Raw genomic sequence first — 19054 nt, forward strand, 5'->3', positions numbered from 1 at the left:
AGATGTCTTAAGGCTATCAAAATCCTGCTAATGGTTTGCTTCCATTCCTAAGTAGCTTCCACCCCAGCTCCCCAGGCTTTGCTGGTAGACTCAAATCTCTAAGCAACCATTTAGACGCACCAATATGCCTGTAACCACATTCTTTCCATGATTTGACACTGCCCATGTAGGATACCTAGGACAGGCACAGTATGACTGCCACACTTCAGAAGTCTAGGCACCTGGTAGAAACTGCCAGAACCTCAGTAGAAAGCAAATGCACTGAAATCACTGAAACTGTACTATCTTCTAGAAGAGACACTGTTTTTAAAACAAGACATCATGAGTTATCCTCTCTATTTGGCAATATCCTGTTCGTATGGCAAACACTTTCTCTGCATTTAATACACGTGGAAGGTCTTGTTCTAAGCTTTGCAAACTTTAAATTATTTGATACTTAACCTCCATCAAGTCAGTCCCATTATGAACTCTACTCCCAGAGTCTAGACAAAGCAGGGAGCTAAGAAACAGGCCATGATAATTCCTAGCAGTACACAGGCCTACAAAGGATGCAGTTTTGTGCGCACGTGTGTGGTGCACGGTTCCTGTGGATGCATAGGATGCTTGCCTGTAGAGGCTGAAAGTCAGCCTCTTCCCAGGTAGTGTTCACCTTGTTTTTGTAACAGTGTCTCCTCCTGGCCCAGAACTCACCAACCAGGCTAGGCTGGGTGGCCAGTGAACCCCAGGGTGGAAGCCCATCTTCGTCACCCTCACACTGAGATAAGAAACTTACTCCATTGTCCCAGCTGTTTTTTTTTTTTTTTTAAACACTGCTTCTGGGGACCATACTCATCATGGTGCAGCAAGCACTTCCCTGACTGAACTATCTCCATATCCTGCAAGCAAGCACTTTGAGATGCATGAGCGATGTGAGAATCAGGGCAGCGCGAAGCTAAATATAGACTCTTGTGACATAAGAGGGCAGAGGATGGCGGTCACTTACGGAGGATCAGCAAGAGAAGCCCATTCTCCTAGAAGTTCAAGATGGATTTTCATGATGGATTTTTTTAAAAGAAAAAATTACCTAATAAATGCAGGTTTTTAAATCATGGGTTTTGCAATCAAAAATCATGGGGGGGAAAAGCATTCCCAGCGGAACAAAAGGAGAAAACCAGAGGGTTTGCCTCTCCACCCCCTGGCAAGTCTGACCTTTAATTCTACCTGGTTACCAGCGAGCCAAATCATGGGGACAATTATGAGAGTGCACTTGGCTGGGACTGGTCTGGCTGGGAGAAGGGCTGTTTTGGCCCGTGCCTGTTTCCTGGTCCATGGAACAGGCAACACTTGGAGTCCCCAGAGGATATGTGCAGGGCTTGGCATCATGAGTGACAAAACCGTCACCTTCCTGTCTCCCTTGGCATCACACGGGCCTGAGCAGGAAAAGATGCAGCAGCAACCTGTCCCACCAAGGAGGTGGCACTGCAGTATGACAATACGGGTTCAGCAGGAGTTTCCCATGGTCTCGAGAGCTTCAAGTGTGGGCCCTGCTGTATATTCAGCAGAGAGCCCTGGCCTTGACTCTTTACAAGGTGTGCTCAGTTCTGTGTTGAAGCGGGTAGACGTAGCCAGGGGCTGGATTCCAATTCTCCATTCTGTCACCACCACTCCACCCACCCAGAAGGTTTGAGATTGCCATAGGTAGGGGTTTTGGGAGAGAGACTGCCATTACTTCAGGAAAAAAAAAAAAACCCTACTCTGGAGCCCAGCAACTCTTCACACTGAAAAACAAAGCCACTGTGTCCAGAGCTGAGCTGGAGACCAAGGGTCACTCCCAGAAGTGTTGATTTAGTCCAGTTTGTGGCCATTACAATAGCGGAGAGAAATAACAGAGATGGGGTCAAAAGCTTACGAAGAGCACAGACTCAAGGGTAATTCTTCCCTAGTATTAGGGGAAGCAATGCCTTCAGGACCCACACCTTGCCTCGAGCCTTTGCTTTTCCAAGCTGACTACTGGTGCCTTCAGGGTGCACATTTGCCTGTGCCAAGCTTGTAACCTGAGTCGTGGGATGCAATGATATCCAAAAGCTGTGCAACTTTGGGCAAAAGCGTTAGCCTCTCTGGGCTATTTCTATAATCCATAAAATAGCAGTTGTGAGATTTTATATCCTTCAGGATTGCTGAGACAATTACGAAGCTACTTGGTGCCTGGTCCACTGTCAGCCTTCATTTTTCAAGGGAACCCTCGTCTGAGAGCAATCACCGAAGAATCCCAGGCTAGCTTTTGCTGTGTTTCTAAGAAAGGATAGCAAGCATTCTCCGTCAAGTACCAGATAGTAAATATTTTAGGTTTTGCAGGCCAAGAGATAAAAATCAAAGATCTTATGTTAGGACTTATGTAACAGAATCACTTCTACAATCTTATTAAGGACATTCTAAATTCTACTAATGGCTGCATGCACCCTTCAAAATATGTCTGCATTAATGAGAAGACTGTAACTCATGCTGGGGGAATAACATTTTGCCTAATTAAAGATGCAGTGTAGAAGCTCGGGGCTGTGCCAAAACTGGCAGCGGAAAGGACTGGGCTTTCTGTCCAAAATGTGCCTACCTCTGTCTTTAAGTTCTGGAAGGAATCCCACACAATGTGACACAAATGTCACCCTGATAAGGCAGAGGCAGACTTGCAAGAGGGTCAGGGAAGACATGCTCTGTATGAGTTCAGGTGCCATCATCATTTATTTTGCTGACAGTACATAATAGAATTGACTTTTAGGTTGGTATTCCAGACACTGTTTTGCTATGTATTGCAGGATAGTCTTGAACTTGGGAATGGAGGCACCTGACATGGCAGAACTTCCAGGACTGTCCACAGTCTATTCAACCATAGGTACCGAACCAACAGAACCCAAATGTGAGATTCCTGATGCCAGGCATGACAAAGGAAAAAAAAGAACACATTTCCAGCTGAGACCTTAGCTCTTCATGAAGAAGATTTTAATAATGCAGCTATTAGGAAGCAGAGAGCCTTGCTCTGGCCAGACCACCTAGGCTAGCATCACAGCTCAGCTTCCCTCTAACCGACGTATCTCTGGGACAAGGAATAAGAAAGCCCTGATACTGGAGTCTGGGCAGTCACCAGTTAACATTCCTTAAGAGGTTAGGAGAGCACCGGGCACCGAGAGCGACCGGAGGGACTGTTCGATGAAACTTGTGCGCCTTGTGACCTTACAGGGGCTGTGTGGCTCCATGCCCTCTCAGAACTGCACACTTCCCCCAACTTCTAGACTAATTAGTAACTTGCATCCAAAGCATTCTTATTGCAGCCTCTTACCAGTTGAGGAAAACATACGAGACACTAAATTCTCCCAGCATGCCCTGCACTGTGCCAGAATAAGCAGGTGTGTGCACAGCACATCAAAGAACCGAAAATGGGAGAAGCCTCCTGTTCCACTTTCAAGGATCCCGGGTGCTGTATGCAGACAATATTATATTTTAATAATTAATTGTTCATCAAAGAAAAAATGAGGAACAGGGATGCTAAATTCAAAGTTATTCAAATTGCGAAAATGAATAATGTATGACTTTTATATTAAATACACACTGTATTAAATAGTCTACACTTCACCCAACTCTGTCTTTCACTTCTAAGCATTTTGAGCGACAATATGAATAATCAGTTAGGGGAGGTTTGTTTGGAAAAAGGAGTACCTTATTTGAATGCAAATGAAGTATATTCGAAGATGATTAAATTTTGCTTATCAATTAGGAAATTTTGTATGAGGGCCTTAAAGTCACGGTCAGCCATTAAGCTCAGCCCAGCCCAGCTATCCTTGCAGCTCCTCTCAACATTAAATTATATCTGGCTCATTCTGTTCAATTTCTTCTTTCTGATAGCAGTGCCAAGAGGCAATTTTTAATTAAAGAAAATTTGAAAGATTCAAACACGCATAATTGGATTAAAAATGTGATCATTAAAACATTAGATGATAATCACCTGATTGATTGCATTTTTCAGTGTGTTAATAACTTAATATTTGCAATGCTTTGGTTACACAGGGACAAAGAAGGGTCTCCATAAAATACGCTGAATAGTTAACATATGAAGGAGACCAGTGACGTCATCCAGAACTGTGGGATTTGCCAAGCATGGTGATGCACACTGCTACCCACAGAGAAGAGTGGAATATTCAAAAGAAGCAAGAACAAGGCAACATGACGTATTTTGTCTCCCTAACAGGCCTACTCTAGGGGAAAATCCAGGAACATCTACAGTAACATAAGTATCTGGTGTGGTTGTGCGGGCCAAGTAGGATTGGCTTATAGGCTGGAGAACCTATTTGAAGAACCCGGACACCTAAAGGCAAGCTCAGAGAGGCCGAAGATAATGACTGTCACAGACCCTACTGCAAAGCCATCTAGCCTCCGTGACTAGCTGACCATGCATGGCATTTTCATCTCAAGTCGATGTTCAGATAAAACAAAGAGAAATTATGAGGTTCACAATCAGAGAAATGGATGTGGCACTTAAGTTCCAGAAATTCTATAATGTCAAAATCCAGGACCATCCCAAGCAGTTTTAGGGCTTGTCTCTCTACCTGAAAAGCCCCGGAGACTTTAACTGACAGGGTAATACATTCACGTGGCTTTCCTTTAAACAAGGCAAAGAGCAAATTCACAAAAAGAGGAACACGGTACACGAGAATTAACTGATTTGGGCAATAAACAAGAAGGTGGAAGCCGGGCGATGGTGGCGCATGCCTTTAATCCCAGCACTTGGGAGGCAGAGGCAGGCGGATCTCTGTGAGTTCGAGACCAGCCTGGTCTACAAGAGCTAGTTCCGGGACAGGCTCCAAAGCCACAGAGAAACCCTGTCTCGAAAAACCAAAAAAAAAAAAAAAAAAAGAAAAGGTGGGTGATGCCAGAAGGTGGCCCAGCAGAGCAGAAGGAGACGGCATCTCAGACTGGACATAGTGACACACGCCGACAGCATCTCAGACTGCACATAGTGACACATGCCTTTAATCCCAGCACTCCGGAGGCAGAGATAGCCAGATCTCTAGGAGTCTGAGGCCAGCTGGGACTACAAACTGAGACCCTGTTAGTGAAAAAAAGAAAGAGAGATAGGAATGGGAGACAGAGAAAAAAGAAAATGCATCTCAGTATTCAGTATAACTGGGCTCAGTGTTCCACTATGAGGACTGGACAGGTCAGCTAATCTCTCCGAAGTCTCAGCTCCCTATCTGCTACAACATTGTTATCTCCTAGGCAACTGCAGGGATGAAACAAGGCTACCTGTAGAAAGCACCAGGGCAGGGCTAAGTCCATGGGCAGATCAAACAGCTATGACGGATGTGCTTTTTCCTTTCTTCCCCCTTCTGGCTCTTTACCCTACTCAAAACAGTACTGGTTACCACAGACCATCTATACCATTGTCTTTGCTGATTCCTTTACTTTTCGAGATCTTTTTTGCTTTTGTCTGTAGCTTAGACTGGTCTTGCCCTTGTGATCCTCCTGATTCTGCTTACTGAGCCCTGGGACCACAGGCGTTGCTACCATGCCTGGCTTCATTTCCTTTAGGTTTTCTATGTTTCAGCGAAGTCCAATGTCATACACTCAACAGCCAGGAGGAAACACAAGCAGAACACTCAAGAAGACATCTTCACTACCAACAAGTGTAAGTCAGCATGGGACACGGGAGAGGAGGGAACCCAGCTCATGTTCAGCACTTACCATGTGCCGGGGACACTGTGTGCTGGGAGATAATAGATCTCCAAGATAAACCAAAGACCTCACCATACAGTGGAGAAAACTGAGCTACTGAGAAAATAAGTGATTTGTTTGTACATCTGGTCAAAGGAAGAAATAATATTCAAAGCCAAATCCTTTGCTCTTGGCCCTGAGGTGACAGGACTTCTCCTATTAAGGTGACAAATAAACAGCAGAGAAGCCTGGTATAAAAGTCACCCAAGGGAGACCAGTGGATCACTGGAGATTTTTCTTAAACCCTTTGTTCTTTATATTTCACCGAAACAAGGTTAAGCGTGTTTCCCTAAACTCCCAGGGTCCTGTTCAAATGATAACACACTGACAAAGGAGGGTGGTTGAATGAGAACTTCTGAGGCCTTTTTATGTCTTAACACTATTGTTAACAATGCCATTTAGTGATAAAATAGCAATCACGCAGCATCCTACTTCCTGGACTTGGCCAAGAAAAGAAACGGAAACAGCTCGCATCTATGGTGGAGGTTTTGATAAACCGAAATCCAGGAAACTGGAAATGGCTTAAGCCTGTCTGTTTCTAGAAGATCTGAGATCAAAAGCATTCAGATAGGCATCAGTTCTTCCTGGATCCATAAAAAGACAGAAGCCAATTAGCCCAGCGCTGGCTGCTGCACATTTATAGCACACTTCAGGAAAGTTCCATGTAATTAAGTGCTGGAAACATAAACTTCAAACGGGAAATTTTGTCGCGTGTTATGATGCTCAAAATCACCAGTGAGCTGTAAATGTTCAGAACGATCAGTGAGCCGCAGATAGCATAGCACTGGCTCCCTCATTGAAAAGGGGGAAAATGATTTGAACGATTGCTTCCAGGTAAACATTCCAACAGAACCCTCATTAATTCACTTGAAACATATCTAGAGGACATGGGGACTGGGGCAAGATCAAAACGAAAGCACAGGCTGTTACATGGTGAGTATTTGATCATATACACACAGACACACACACACACACACACACACACACACACATGCACACACACGCACACACACTGGATGTGGTAGTGCCAAGAAGAAAGCACACAAAACTCCAGCTTCCTCTGAGATGAGGCTGGCAAACTTTTTCTGAGAAGAGCCAAAGAGCAAATATTTAAAGTTCTGTAAGACTTAATGCACTGCTAGTGACAAGTACTGTCTGTATTACAAAAGTTGCCACAGATAATATGTGAACAAATGAGTACAGCTGTGTGATAAAACTTTATTTATATTGACAAGCAGTGGGCCAAGATTTGTGTGTCTCAATCAAACTCTGAACGAGCAAGCAGGAGGCTTGATTTGGTTTCCAGATAGTTTCTTGAGCCTTAATCTAGAGTGCTGTGGGCACACAGCAGGCAACATTCCCCGTGTCTTCTCAGCCTCAATATTATCCTCATTTTCTCATATGGAAATATTAATGAGAGACACAGCCATTTGCACAGGATCACACAGCTTCTAAGCTTGAGAGTCAGAATTCAAATCCAGCCTGAACCAACACATGCTTCTGTAATCATCTCCATGTTTGCTCGATCCTAGGGTCAAACTTCATGTGGAAAGTAAGAAAACACACTTGAATATTTGGACATAGGAAGCAACTGTACAGGCAATTGAAAAGCCAGTCTCTGGAGCACCAGACCGCAAGTACAGAAAAAAAACTTTTGAATGATCAGAAGACGGTTCCATGTTTTTCCTTTGACCTCAGTGTCTTGACTAGTGTGTCTTAGGGACTCCATCGTGGAAGGAGGAATGGACTCACCAAAGATGCCTAAAGCTCATGGGTACATAATAAGCAAGACATCTCAAACTAAGCCAGCTCATCTCTGTGATGTCATATGGGTGCATGATGACATAGGTGTCTACTTGTGTCCTAATCATCCTCCCTACCCCAAGAGTCTTCCTTCCTAGAATTTGTGCAGACGTTTTCATTCACTCATTTGACCAAACAGTGATCTCAAGACTTTTTTTAAGGTATGAGCCATGGTCATAATAGTGATGGAGTCATAGCAACATAGCAGAGTCCTTTGAATACTTTTTACCTTGCTCCTTTGATAGAAACTATTTGGTGGGGCTCTGTTAAGACTGAAACCTGCAGATGGGGACACACAGTGACAAGGAGTGGCAACAGCTTGGAAGAAACAGGATGTAACATCTGTGTCACTTTTCAAGGAGTGACCCTAGACCAACTTCCCAGCAAAGGCCGCTTCACATGTTTCTGTGGCATGGAGATTAAGCGGTTGAATGTCAGAGGGTTTTCAGTAGAATCCATGGTGCCTGTTGGGCTAGTTTGACCTTTCCTGAGTGTCGAATGACCATGCAGCAACACAGAAGCGAGCAGCTTTTCTTTAGACAGTCACCTGCCTTCTTTGTTGTCTTTTCCTTTTTCTAAAGCCCAGGAGCAGAGTAGATACTGGCACCAAAAGTTACTTCTTAATGCTAAGATCCTGAGGCAGACACAGTTCTTTAACCAATCAACATAAAGAAGAAACAGCCTGTCAAGGATTGTTATGGCACAAAGGTTTTAGAAACATGGCTGTCATTCCCCTCTCAGCTTGCTGTGAGGTCTCTGAATCTCCCACTGTTGAATTCAAATCACTGTCTGCTTTGACTGCAAATGTAACATGAAGATGTGCAGAGCCAAAAGCCAATCACCCTAAAACAACTCCTGTGTGTGGCCTCCACTCGACTCTCAGGACACAATCACTCTCCTATTCATCCTAAGCAGTGGCAACGTCTTTGATTTTGAAATAATCACTATGTTGCCTTCCCTGCGGTCTCACCATGGAAATCTTCCTGGTTGAATACACCATGCTGCTTCACGGCGCCCCCCCCCCCCCCAACCTTTTCATCGTTTCACTGTGGCAAATGTATCATTATGCTAAGACGTCTCCCCCAACCTGCTAATGAATAGGCTTGGAGGTTTTTCTGCCTTTGGGTAACCAGAAGAAGCAATGCCACAAACACTCATCTCCTGCCAGGCATATCTCTGAGTTTCTCCTTGCAGTGGTTTTCCAGACTGTCTGTGCTGACTTATTACCACGTAGAAAAGTCCCGGGCATTCACACCATAACTAGCACTCAACACTCTGGGCAGTTTACACATCAGACTATCCACTCGGGCTGATGGGGGTTCTGTTTTGTTGTTGTTGCTTCAAGTTTTGTAGAGGGCACATATTTGAGACATTAGTGTATCAAACACATGAGCTACTCTTTAACTCAGAAAGAGTCAAATATAGAAATCAGCAGGAGAAACTGAATTGTAACTACGTAATCATCCCTGTGGGGTGTGTCCACACACAGGTGTGAATATGGATCAACAGGTGAAACGGTATTGTAACTATGTAGTCACCCTCTGTGAGGTGTGTCCAAACACAGGTATGAAAACGGATCATCAGGTGAAACTGTATTGTAACTATGTAATCACACCTGCGGGGTGTGTCCAAACACAGGTGTGAATACGGATCAACAGGTGAAACGGTATTGTAACTATGTAGTCACCCTCTGTGAGGTGTGTCCAAACACAGGTATGAAAACGGATCATCAGGTGAAACTGTATTGTAACTATGTAATCACACCTGTGGGGTGTGTCCAAACACAGGTGTGAATACGGATCAACAGGTGAAATGGTATTGTAACTATGTAGATACCCTCTGTGAGGTGTGTCCAAACACAGGTATGAAAACGGATCATCAGGTAAAACTGTATTGTACCTATGTAATCACACCTGTGGGGTGTGTAAAAACACAAGTGTGAATACGGATCAACAGGTGAAACTGTATTATAACTGTGTAGTCACCCTCTGTGAGGTGTGTCCAAACACAGGTGTAAATACGGATCAACACAAAAACGTAAACTCACTTCAGAAATTATGTAAGTTTTTGGTAATTTGCTTTTGTAAACTCAATGGTGTGATTCTCAGGTATGAACTCATGTGTGACATCATGTCTCATTTTCAAAATGCTGGGCATACCCACATAAAGAGCTAACAAAGAGCATTTTTAAACCCAGAGAACCCTCTGAGCTGCTCCTCCAACTCACCTTTCCATTCTAACATGCATCACCCTTGATTTGTTCTTGAGCTTAATATAAACGTGGCCAAGCAGTGTCTGTCCCTTTGTGTAAGATGGTAGGTCGCCATTTTTTTAACTGCCCTACGTAACGGGCTACAGTTGAAGATACCATGACTAGTTCATATGCTCCCACTGGTGAACACTCAGTATGTCTAATCTGTGGCTATTAAGAACAAAACTGTTCTTTTGTGTGGCTGGTTTTTTTTTTTTTTTTTTTTTTTTGTGTGTATACACTTAAGCATGAGCCTGCCGGATCAGAGAGTGAGGCATTTGAACAACACGGCTTTTTGAAGGGGCTCTTCCAGCCATGAGATCACAATTTACCTGCTGCTTCAGAAGCTCGCCAAGTCTGGGCATGTCTAGGATTAGAGTTCATTATTTATTGGGGAAACGGCAGTTGAGTCAGGGTTCGATGTGAAAAGAGACCAAACGTGCTGGCACCTGCTCTTACTGCCAGTGGCAAACCTTGGCTGGGGGCTGTTACCATGCACAATTTGACTTGCTTGCTCCACTTTCTGTGCGGGGTTTAAAATAACTCCAGCCATCACAGGACTCTGTCCACAGACTGAGCAGAAGATGTCTCCCAGGGCAAGGGGGAACGAAGGAGAAGAACAAGGCAGGAAATTATAGCACTGACCTTCCAGGGGAGGGGGGAGGAACACAAACACTTGGGCAGCTATTAACAGTATGAAAGGGGGTGCCGGTGGCTGGGGCTGATGACCCAGACAAGTCAAACCCAGAAAGAAGGGTATGCTGGGGTGCTGGGGCTGTGGAGCTGCCCGCATGGTGCACACAGCGAGGTCGGGGTTGCAGCTTTCAGGAATCTTCACCCATGTTGGAATTGGCCCTTTGAAAACAAAACTGCTTTAGAGTTAGCTGTTCACCAAAGTGAGCACTGCACTGCACAGCTGTTACCCTGGCCTGTCACAGGCTCCCTTTCTGGGGTGAGCACACCTGAGTATTGTAGTTTCCCCCTACGAGAAAGTCTGTCACAGTGCTGTTTTGTTTGACAGGTCATTTGAAGCTCTCCTGGGAAACATGTCTGCATCTTGTCCCACCCGTAACTTCCGCTGACAAGGAAAGCTTGCCAGAGCCTCATCTGGAAGGAGCAACCTAGAAGTGTGCTCTCAATGATCAGAACTTGTCCTTTCACAGACAGCTTCCTTGGAAGGATCCAGCGAGGGAGCAACAGAGAACATCAGATACATCCGCTACTCAAAATACGGCCAGTGCGAAGCTTTGCTGCCTGGGGCAGATGATGTTCCTAACCATCCTCACGTTTATGGGGCACAGAAGCAGCTCATCACACATGAAGAAGGAAGAGCAAGAGCTTGAGAGATGGCTCAGAGGTTAAGAGCACTGGCTGCTTTTCCAGAGGTCTTGACTTCAATTCCCACCAACCACATGGTGGCTCACAACCATCTGTAATGAGATCTAGTACCCTCTTCTGGGTGTATAGGCAGAACATTGTATACATAATAAATAAATAAATCTTTAAGAAAGGAAGAAAGGAAGGAAAGAAGAAGGCTTTTCTCTCTGCTCTGCGAATGAACACTGTTACCAAACACACCTCTCCTCCTTTTTCTTTTTCCCAGGTCATCTTCCCCCTTGGGAAATCTCTCTTTTAGTTAAAACCCTACCTTGGCATCTGATTCACAGAGCACCCCTGTGACCATGTGCCAAGCACACGGTGCAGCCAAGACCAGATAACTGCATCTCAGCTGAAGGAACACAGAAGACTCCTCTGGCTAAACAACAAAAAATAGCCAGCTCATACGAAGTTAACTTTCTAAGATGCAACCCCCAGAGGTCAAGATGGAGAGGCCGCTTCAGAGAGCCACACTGATCCCTTCCGCACATCACACATCTGCATCACCTCTCCCCAGCCAGAGAAGCTGTGAAGAGCACAATTATTTACGCTCCCTCAAATCAGCAGATCGCACGAATCCCTCACAGGACCTTCAACCAAAAACACATCTCAGCTTCAACAAGCGCTCTTTTCAACTCCTCAAGATGTCTATTCCCTTCCGGGAGAAAGGCATACTCTTCTGACCCCTTCCCCTGACCCCTTGCATATCTCGATTCTCTTCTCAATCAGAACCAAGCCTCAGTGGTCTTTAGTTCACCGCTTCCCCTTAGCATTCTATTCTTATACAATAACATTTCACTTGAATGTGTGTTCCTTTACGTGACTTTAAACATTTAGTTGTGATTTATCGGGCAGCCATTGTCGGCCAAGTGGGATATGTCATCTTTCTACCTTTCCTGAGGCTCACCCCTGAGGAGGTATTGTATGAGCAAAAACGATGTTCCATAAATGCTTGAGAAAGAAACCTGGACGATATGACTGAGAGTGATGGCGGTGGGCAGGGAGGAGTCGTCTGACAGGCAAGATCTGAACGGAGACTAGCAAGCAAACAATGGAGACACACTCGGTCAGCACGCAAGAGGGGAAGAACAGCGTGCCAAGAGAGGACTTTAGAGGAGACTTTTGCGAAGACTCCAGGAAGAGAAGGGCAGTGCCTCTCTTCCTCTCCTAAGAGCTGGCAGGGGCTGCCTCCATCTATGTCCCAGCCACGGTTGCATCTTGGTTTTGACTCGAGGGAGGTGAACTTCAATTGGAGGCAAACACTGTGTGTAGCTCTTTCCTGTCCAAGAGCAGGGTGGAACCTGGGATCACTGTGTCCCTCAGTCAAACAGAGTGTTCCTGTGGCGAATTGTCTGCGACTTCCCTGAATAACTCATGCCCAAGGAAATGGCAGTAGGTGGGGTTTGGGGAAGGCAATCCAGATGCTGAGGAAAGAGTCCTCATAGATGAGATGAGTGGAGACAGCTCAATGGGGGGGTTTTAATAACAGTGGGACCCTGGGTCTGATTCCCAGAACAGGAGGCGTGCCTTTATTAACATAGATCTGGAAGGGAACAATGCAAGCTTCTTCAAGTGAAAAAGCTCCGTGGGATGCTCCCATGGGGTCGTCATACATTCCTTCTTTCTTTGTCCATGTATGTGTCTTTAACATGTGTGTGGCAGATGAGTATGTGAGGATTCAGGTGAGGTGCATGTGGAGGGCAAATGGCAGAGGCGGGCGTTATCCGTGATCTCCCTCCACACTAAATTTTGAGGCAGGGTCTCTCATGGACTAGGCGGGGCCGGCTGGTCTACCAGTGAGATCCAGGGTTCTCTTGTCTCTGCACACACCCCACCCCAGCACTGGAGTTATGAGATATGCTGCCGAGCTTGGCTTTTAATGTGCATGTTGGCGATCTGCATGCAGATCCTCAGGCTTGTAAGGCAGGCACTGCACCGACTGAGCCATGGCCCGGCTCTCTGCTTTGCTGTTTTCTCTTGGTTTATTCTTGTTACCTGCTGCCTGACTGAACAGAACAATTAATGCTCAATCCAGTTTAATCGGACTCTGATAACAAGTTTAGTTTCCCGGGAAGAGGTATCTGCTAAGCTCTCCAGAGTTGGCTCACGTCGGAAGACAATCCTCCCAAAAGGTGTGAAGACATTTCATCACAGTGTAAGGAACGGAGGGAGATTTACTATGGCGACTAGGGCTATTTTTGTCAAATGTCTTTGGAATTCTAATTAGATTGTTAAAACTTTACAAATCATTACATGAGCTCAAGACTCAAACACCTTCCTGCAAGCTAGGGTGCTTCTGCTACAGGAGCATCTCTGTGCCACAGGTAATGATGCATGGCTGAGAATATAGTTGCAGGGAAATTCTGCCAATAAAACCAGCTGGAAGAGACAGAACTCATTCATCTTCCTTCCTCTCCCAGGTCTGTGCCTGAGGGTATGATGTCTGCTGCAGAGCGCGCCAGCCCTGCCCTTTCCTTGCCAGCAGCTGCAAGGTGCTGGGTCCCAGACTAAAGCTCAAAGGCTTGTCCTGGCTACTTATATTTCCCCTCTTAAATCTGCGAGGCAGATCAAAAATATTCACCAGTGGCAAGGAACTTGAAAACGGAATGTTTTGAGAAGAGTGAGGAGACAAATGGCAGGTATAACACCCGAGAATCGTCTATCTTCGAGCACTCTGATTTACAATGTGGGCATTCACAGAAATACCTGAGGGGAAACAAATGGTTCACTGTGAAGCCAGGCCGATTATAACTGCGCAGGTTATAACCGTGGGTGTTCTTTACTCGTAAGATAATGGCTCTAAAGCCCTTGCACAGCAGAGGGCAAGGAGTGACATCACCCTCTGTCCTCTGCAAGATAACCTGAGTCCTTCAGGTGAAGATTCCAGCCCTTCACTTTGCAGCTAAAGGAAGCTTACTCACCGTGATGGACGACGCCCTTCAACCCGTGGATAATAGGATCCAGTGCGGAATTGTCCCTCGGACTGACCTACATGTAAAGGAAACATGATTGGTTAAATCTGTACTGGCATCAGCTACAACGGCCTCAGTTTAATCTTCTAAAGAGAAGCAGGAAATGGATGCATTCAGGTCTCACATATACCACGGTGCTCACCAAATGCCGTAGATTTACAACACAGTAAAATTAGGTGAGGAAAGTCTAAATCACAACAAAGAAACTTCTCAGAATACATTATAACAGGAGAGACACACCACCTCTGTAGCAAAGCCTTAAAAAGTTACTGCTCCCGGTCCGTTGAACAAAAGTCACCGAAAGTTATCAGAGAACAATCCATCATGGGCCCAGCAGTCACTGCCCCCTGCTGACTGCGTTTTCCCTGCTCCTTAGAAAATGGTCCAGTTCCCTGCCAGCTCATTCTCCTCTGCAAAGACCCCAGTTCTCTGGGAAAACCCCTGTTCTCTGTGGGCATTCGTAAGAACCATCAAAGCAGGATGGTAGAAAGATAATGTGTCTGCCTTCATCTTCCTTCTAGAATCGATGCTACTCCAGACCGAGCCTCATGGTCCGTGGGCCCCACTGGTTCATTTCTTCAAGTTTTAGATACTGCTTAGTATATTAATGCCTTTTGTAGATGAAAATATCCCCAGTATGCTAGAGTTATGATTTTAGCTATTTTCTCTTAGATATGTACAAGGAACGATTTAATGAAGCAGAACCATGTCTGAAGTGTGCTTTTAAAACAATCCAGGAGTGGGTACCAATTGGAGAGTGGGGGGATGGAAGACTGACCTTGAATCAATCATTTAGGACTTGAATGGTAGGAATAGGATGCGTCATGATACACCCTTTCTACTCCTATGTATCTCCCTTTTCTCTCCTAAAAATAAGGAGCTTTTCAAAATCCATTATCTGCGGTTAGCATAGTCCCTGCATTTTTCCCCTTCAGGGACTGCATTTCCTATTAATCCACTTCTCACATAATGAAGTTGAGATATTGATGAACCTTTCAATGTGCAGCAAGACCCAATTTGCTGTTTCAAGTTAACGCAGAGGAATCCAGAGCCAGCCCTATGCTGAGTTTCTCGGGACTACAAAGGATACACACCACTTCCAGCTTAGGCAGATGCCCCCATCACTGTTGAGCTGCTGTTTCTGTCTTGCTCTCTTGGAGACAAATCCACACTTCACACATTTCCTTCTTTTTTTTGCTCCAGCATCGCTAGGACACTGCAGCAGCTCAAAACGGTAAACTGGGACACCTCTGCCCCGCTAAGGGAACATGTGATCATTCCCAAGACATTTCTGATTTGTCACAACTACAGTGGGTGGAGGGGAGTGGTACGGGATTCTAGAGAGCCCCTGACATCTATCTGGGAAAGACTAGGATGCTGTTAGGTATCAGTGATGCTCACAATTATGCCGTACAATGAAGCATTACCAGATGTTAGAGGCCAGCGGTGTGCTGAAGGGCTCAAAGTCTAGAGCCCCACGTTCTACCCCACCTTCAGAACACAGGTGCCATGATGCAGGAAGATCTTTATAGACTAGTAATGTAACATAATGAGAAAGTCACCTCTACACTGTAAACACTACAAAGGAAGGAAGGGAGGAAGGAAAAAAGAGACGAAGGAAGGAAAGACGGACAGTGTTAGGGGACTCACAGTGCTAGAACACACAGGTAAAATCCTAAAAGATGCCATGACTGAGCCCATGTCAGAAAGGGAGCCCAGACCAGGGCTAGGCAGTGATTAAAGTAGAAAACATTCTTAAAAAGCCAACATATGGCAAATATCTATAAGATATACCAAATCCAAATTATATTTGAAGAAATAATGTATTTCTATCACATCAAGTAACTGATCAAAAATTTAAAATATGGCCCCCCAAAAGAATCACAATTCAAGACTACACACAGGCGAAGAGAATCTCACCAGTGAGTGTGTCACATTTCAAGAGCCCAGAACAGAGTAAGAGCCTGGAGGAAAAGCCCTGTCTGGAGGCCGGAAGTAGAAGGGTGTTGTGGGTGAGTGCCCTCTACCTGTAGGTTTAAGGTTTTGTCTTTCAGGGGATGCTATGGGAAGGTGGTGGAACCTTTAGGAGTGATGTACTAGTTGGGAGGTTCTTAGTCATTGGGGACCATCCCTGGAGGCTTGCTGAGTGATGAGGTTAGCAGTACTACACATTCCCTATGTAATGGCCAAAGTGTGTTGGGGGGGGGGCAATCAATCATGGACTGGAACACATGGTATGAATCAAAATCAATCTTTCTTAAGCCAGCTACCTCTTGTATTTTGTTATGCGGCAAGAGGTTAACACAGGGGAGTGGTAATGTTCACATGAGTCTAATTATCTCAACTCTCAAAGTCTGTGGAGAGAGACAGTAAGATGGCCACAGACCCCCTTTCCTCCTTGCCACATACTCCTCCAGAGCTGGGGTTTGCCAGAGCTTCATCTGGTGAATGTGACAAAGGCAGATGCTCTTTCAGCACTGGGACCATAAGCCACCATGTGGAGAACCCCAAACTTGCCTATCACAGACTCAAATGAAGCAAGAGGGAGCATGGGCAATTCCAGCTGAAGGCCTTCTAGTTCGCCAGCTACCAAGAGGTGAGCAAGTCCACGCAAAGCCATGTGACCACTGCTCAACATCTGTAACCCACACAGAGCTGGAGCTCCTCCAAGCAGAGCCAGCGAGCCAATGCACAGAATGTCGGAATAATCGGATGGTTGTGATTTCAACCAACCGGGCTCATTTTTCTTTTAACAGAGCCAACTGCACATAAGGGAGCTTCTGTGACTGCGCAGGGGCTGAAATGGGAGGAATGGCTCTGATAATTTTCTCTGCCATTGCATGTTGCTTATGTTGTATGCTGTGTTCTACAGTTTTCCAAACGGGACTCCTTACCAGACCAATTCAGCTGCCTCGACCCTTCAAAATTAGGCCACCCTCCTGCTGCCTATGATGGCAACGTTCTAGAAACAGTAGGCAAAGTTTCACTGTTTGTATTTCATTTTCCTATTGTCAACTATGGTCTGAAAAGATTAGAAGGGAAAGTCCTATCAGGGTGGGGTGACGGTGCCCGTCTCTAACCCCAGCACTAAGAAACGGAGGCAAGAGGCTCAGTTTAAGTTGTCCTCAGCTACAAAGGGAGTCCAAAGAAAGCCTGGGATATAAGACTCTGTCTCAAAAAGCAAGTAAGCAAGGAGGAGAGGAACGCCAAAGGAGAGATAAATAATTCCTATGTTTGAAAGTGAACACTGTTCTGGGTTGGGGATGGAATCTTCTGATGTCTAGTCTGTAAGTGAGCCCACTGCCCTGTGTGACCACATAGGATCAGTTTCCTTCTCGTTGGTCCCTTAGTTCTCTCCTCTTAGCTTTCAGATCAGATGCCCTGTAGTCATTATTGCTTATGTTCAAGGAGCCCTTCTTTTACTCACCAATGACCCCAAATGCCAGCAATTTTATTATAGTACATTGCTAAAATTATTCTATTATTTTTGTTTGCTTGTTCATTTTGCAATAAGGTCTCATGTAGCCCATGCTTGCCTTGAACTTGCGATGTGGCTAAGGATGACTTTGAACTCCTGACCCTCCTGCCTTTACTTCCCAAGTGAAGAGATGACAGGCATGAATGTCCATGATTACTTTCTAATTAGATATTACTGTTAATTTCTTACTGTGTATACTAATTAATAATTAATTAACCTGCCCATTGAACTTTACTGTAGGTTTGCATGGGTAGAAGAAAAATATAATTGTGTTAGGTCTGGTATGACCTTCAGGCTGCAGCGTTTGCTTGGAATGCTGCCCTTGTAGCTAAGGGGGATTACTGTACCATGATGCTCCTTCCCGAGATGAGGAGGGATGTCTTACAGTCAGGGGCCCCTTGGTGCATTTAGTCCTGTCTGATGGTGTGAAGGCTCAGAGGAGGTGCTCCTAATCCTCCGTGACTGACACCCACTGATAACATACAAGTGGGAAATAACCAGGCAAACTAATCCAGGCTCCATTTCTGTTCACTTCTGATTACAGCACCTCCGAGTTCACCACTCAGACCTGGTCTCGTCTCAGCTCAAAGGCCTGCCCCTGGATTCAGAGAAACCCACGATCGCAAGTCTCTATACGGCCTCTTCAGTTGCCGCTGAGAAGACAGGCGAGGAAAAGGCGAAGGAAATGGAGCTGTTGGTTAGTCAAAGAAACTGCCTAATAATACCGCGCTCATTCTCCAGTCCATGGGCGGGGAATCCAAACCGCATGCTAATAAGTGGATTTGTTCCAGGAAGGCAAAGCCCTCACTGAAATAATCCCTTCCACTGACTGTTTCAATCAATTTGCCACTTAAACAAAATTGTGGATATCAGCTGAGCAACGTGGGCAGCTTTTTTAACACGATGGCAGTGAACAAGGCTGTTTTAGCAACCCATGTTTACATTCTGGTTCCCGTTCCAGCTAGAAGGAGGCCAAGTGAGAGAGAGGGAGAGAAAACGGGGCTCTGAATCAGGCGTGAACCCTCACAGCTTCCGTGTCCACATCCTTACAACGGGGACCAGAAGCAGAAAGGGCGGAGCCTCAGGTTCAGCACAGACAGTGTCTGCCTGGGACGGGTCCTCCTGAACAACCATCCATCCGAAGCTCTCTCATTTCAATGAACACCCAACAGCATAGGTCCTACCCGAAGCATCTCTGTTTGTCAGTAAAACCACTTCGAGCTAAATTTCAAAAGATCCACGTTTTGCTCGACATCTACTCAATTTTGTAATATGCCGCTCCTTTTAGAGCCACACGAGGAGGTTTCCTGGCTCTTGAAACTTGCTTCCTTCCACTTTAAGATCAAAGAAATTGCATGGTAACACAGAGAAGCCAGAACTTCCACAAAGGAGTTTAAAAATGATGGGGGGGATGCCCCCCCCCCAATGCTCACA

General features: G+C 45.4%; 1 protein-coding gene across 2 annotated transcripts in view; it reads right to left on the reverse strand.

The window, feature by feature from the left end:
- Window positions 1-19054, reverse strand: part of Ptprg (protein tyrosine phosphatase receptor type G) — a 676813-nt gene that overhangs the window by 139515 nt on the left and 518244 nt on the right. For both annotated transcript variants that reach the window (XM_041662359.1, XM_041662358.1), the window contains exon 6: window positions 14092-14158. In XM_041662359.1, the coding sequence (XP_041518293.1) occupies window positions 14092-14158 (67 nt within the window). The remainder of the gene's footprint in view (window positions 1-14091; window positions 14159-19054) is intronic.

Source organism: Microtus oregoni, unplaced genomic scaffold (genome assembly GCF_018167655.1).
Source record: "Microtus oregoni isolate MIOR12 unplaced genomic scaffold, Mior012 000013F_ref0000133, whole genome shotgun sequence".
Classification (NCBI taxonomy): domain Eukaryota; kingdom Metazoa; phylum Chordata; class Mammalia; order Rodentia; family Cricetidae; genus Microtus; species Microtus oregoni.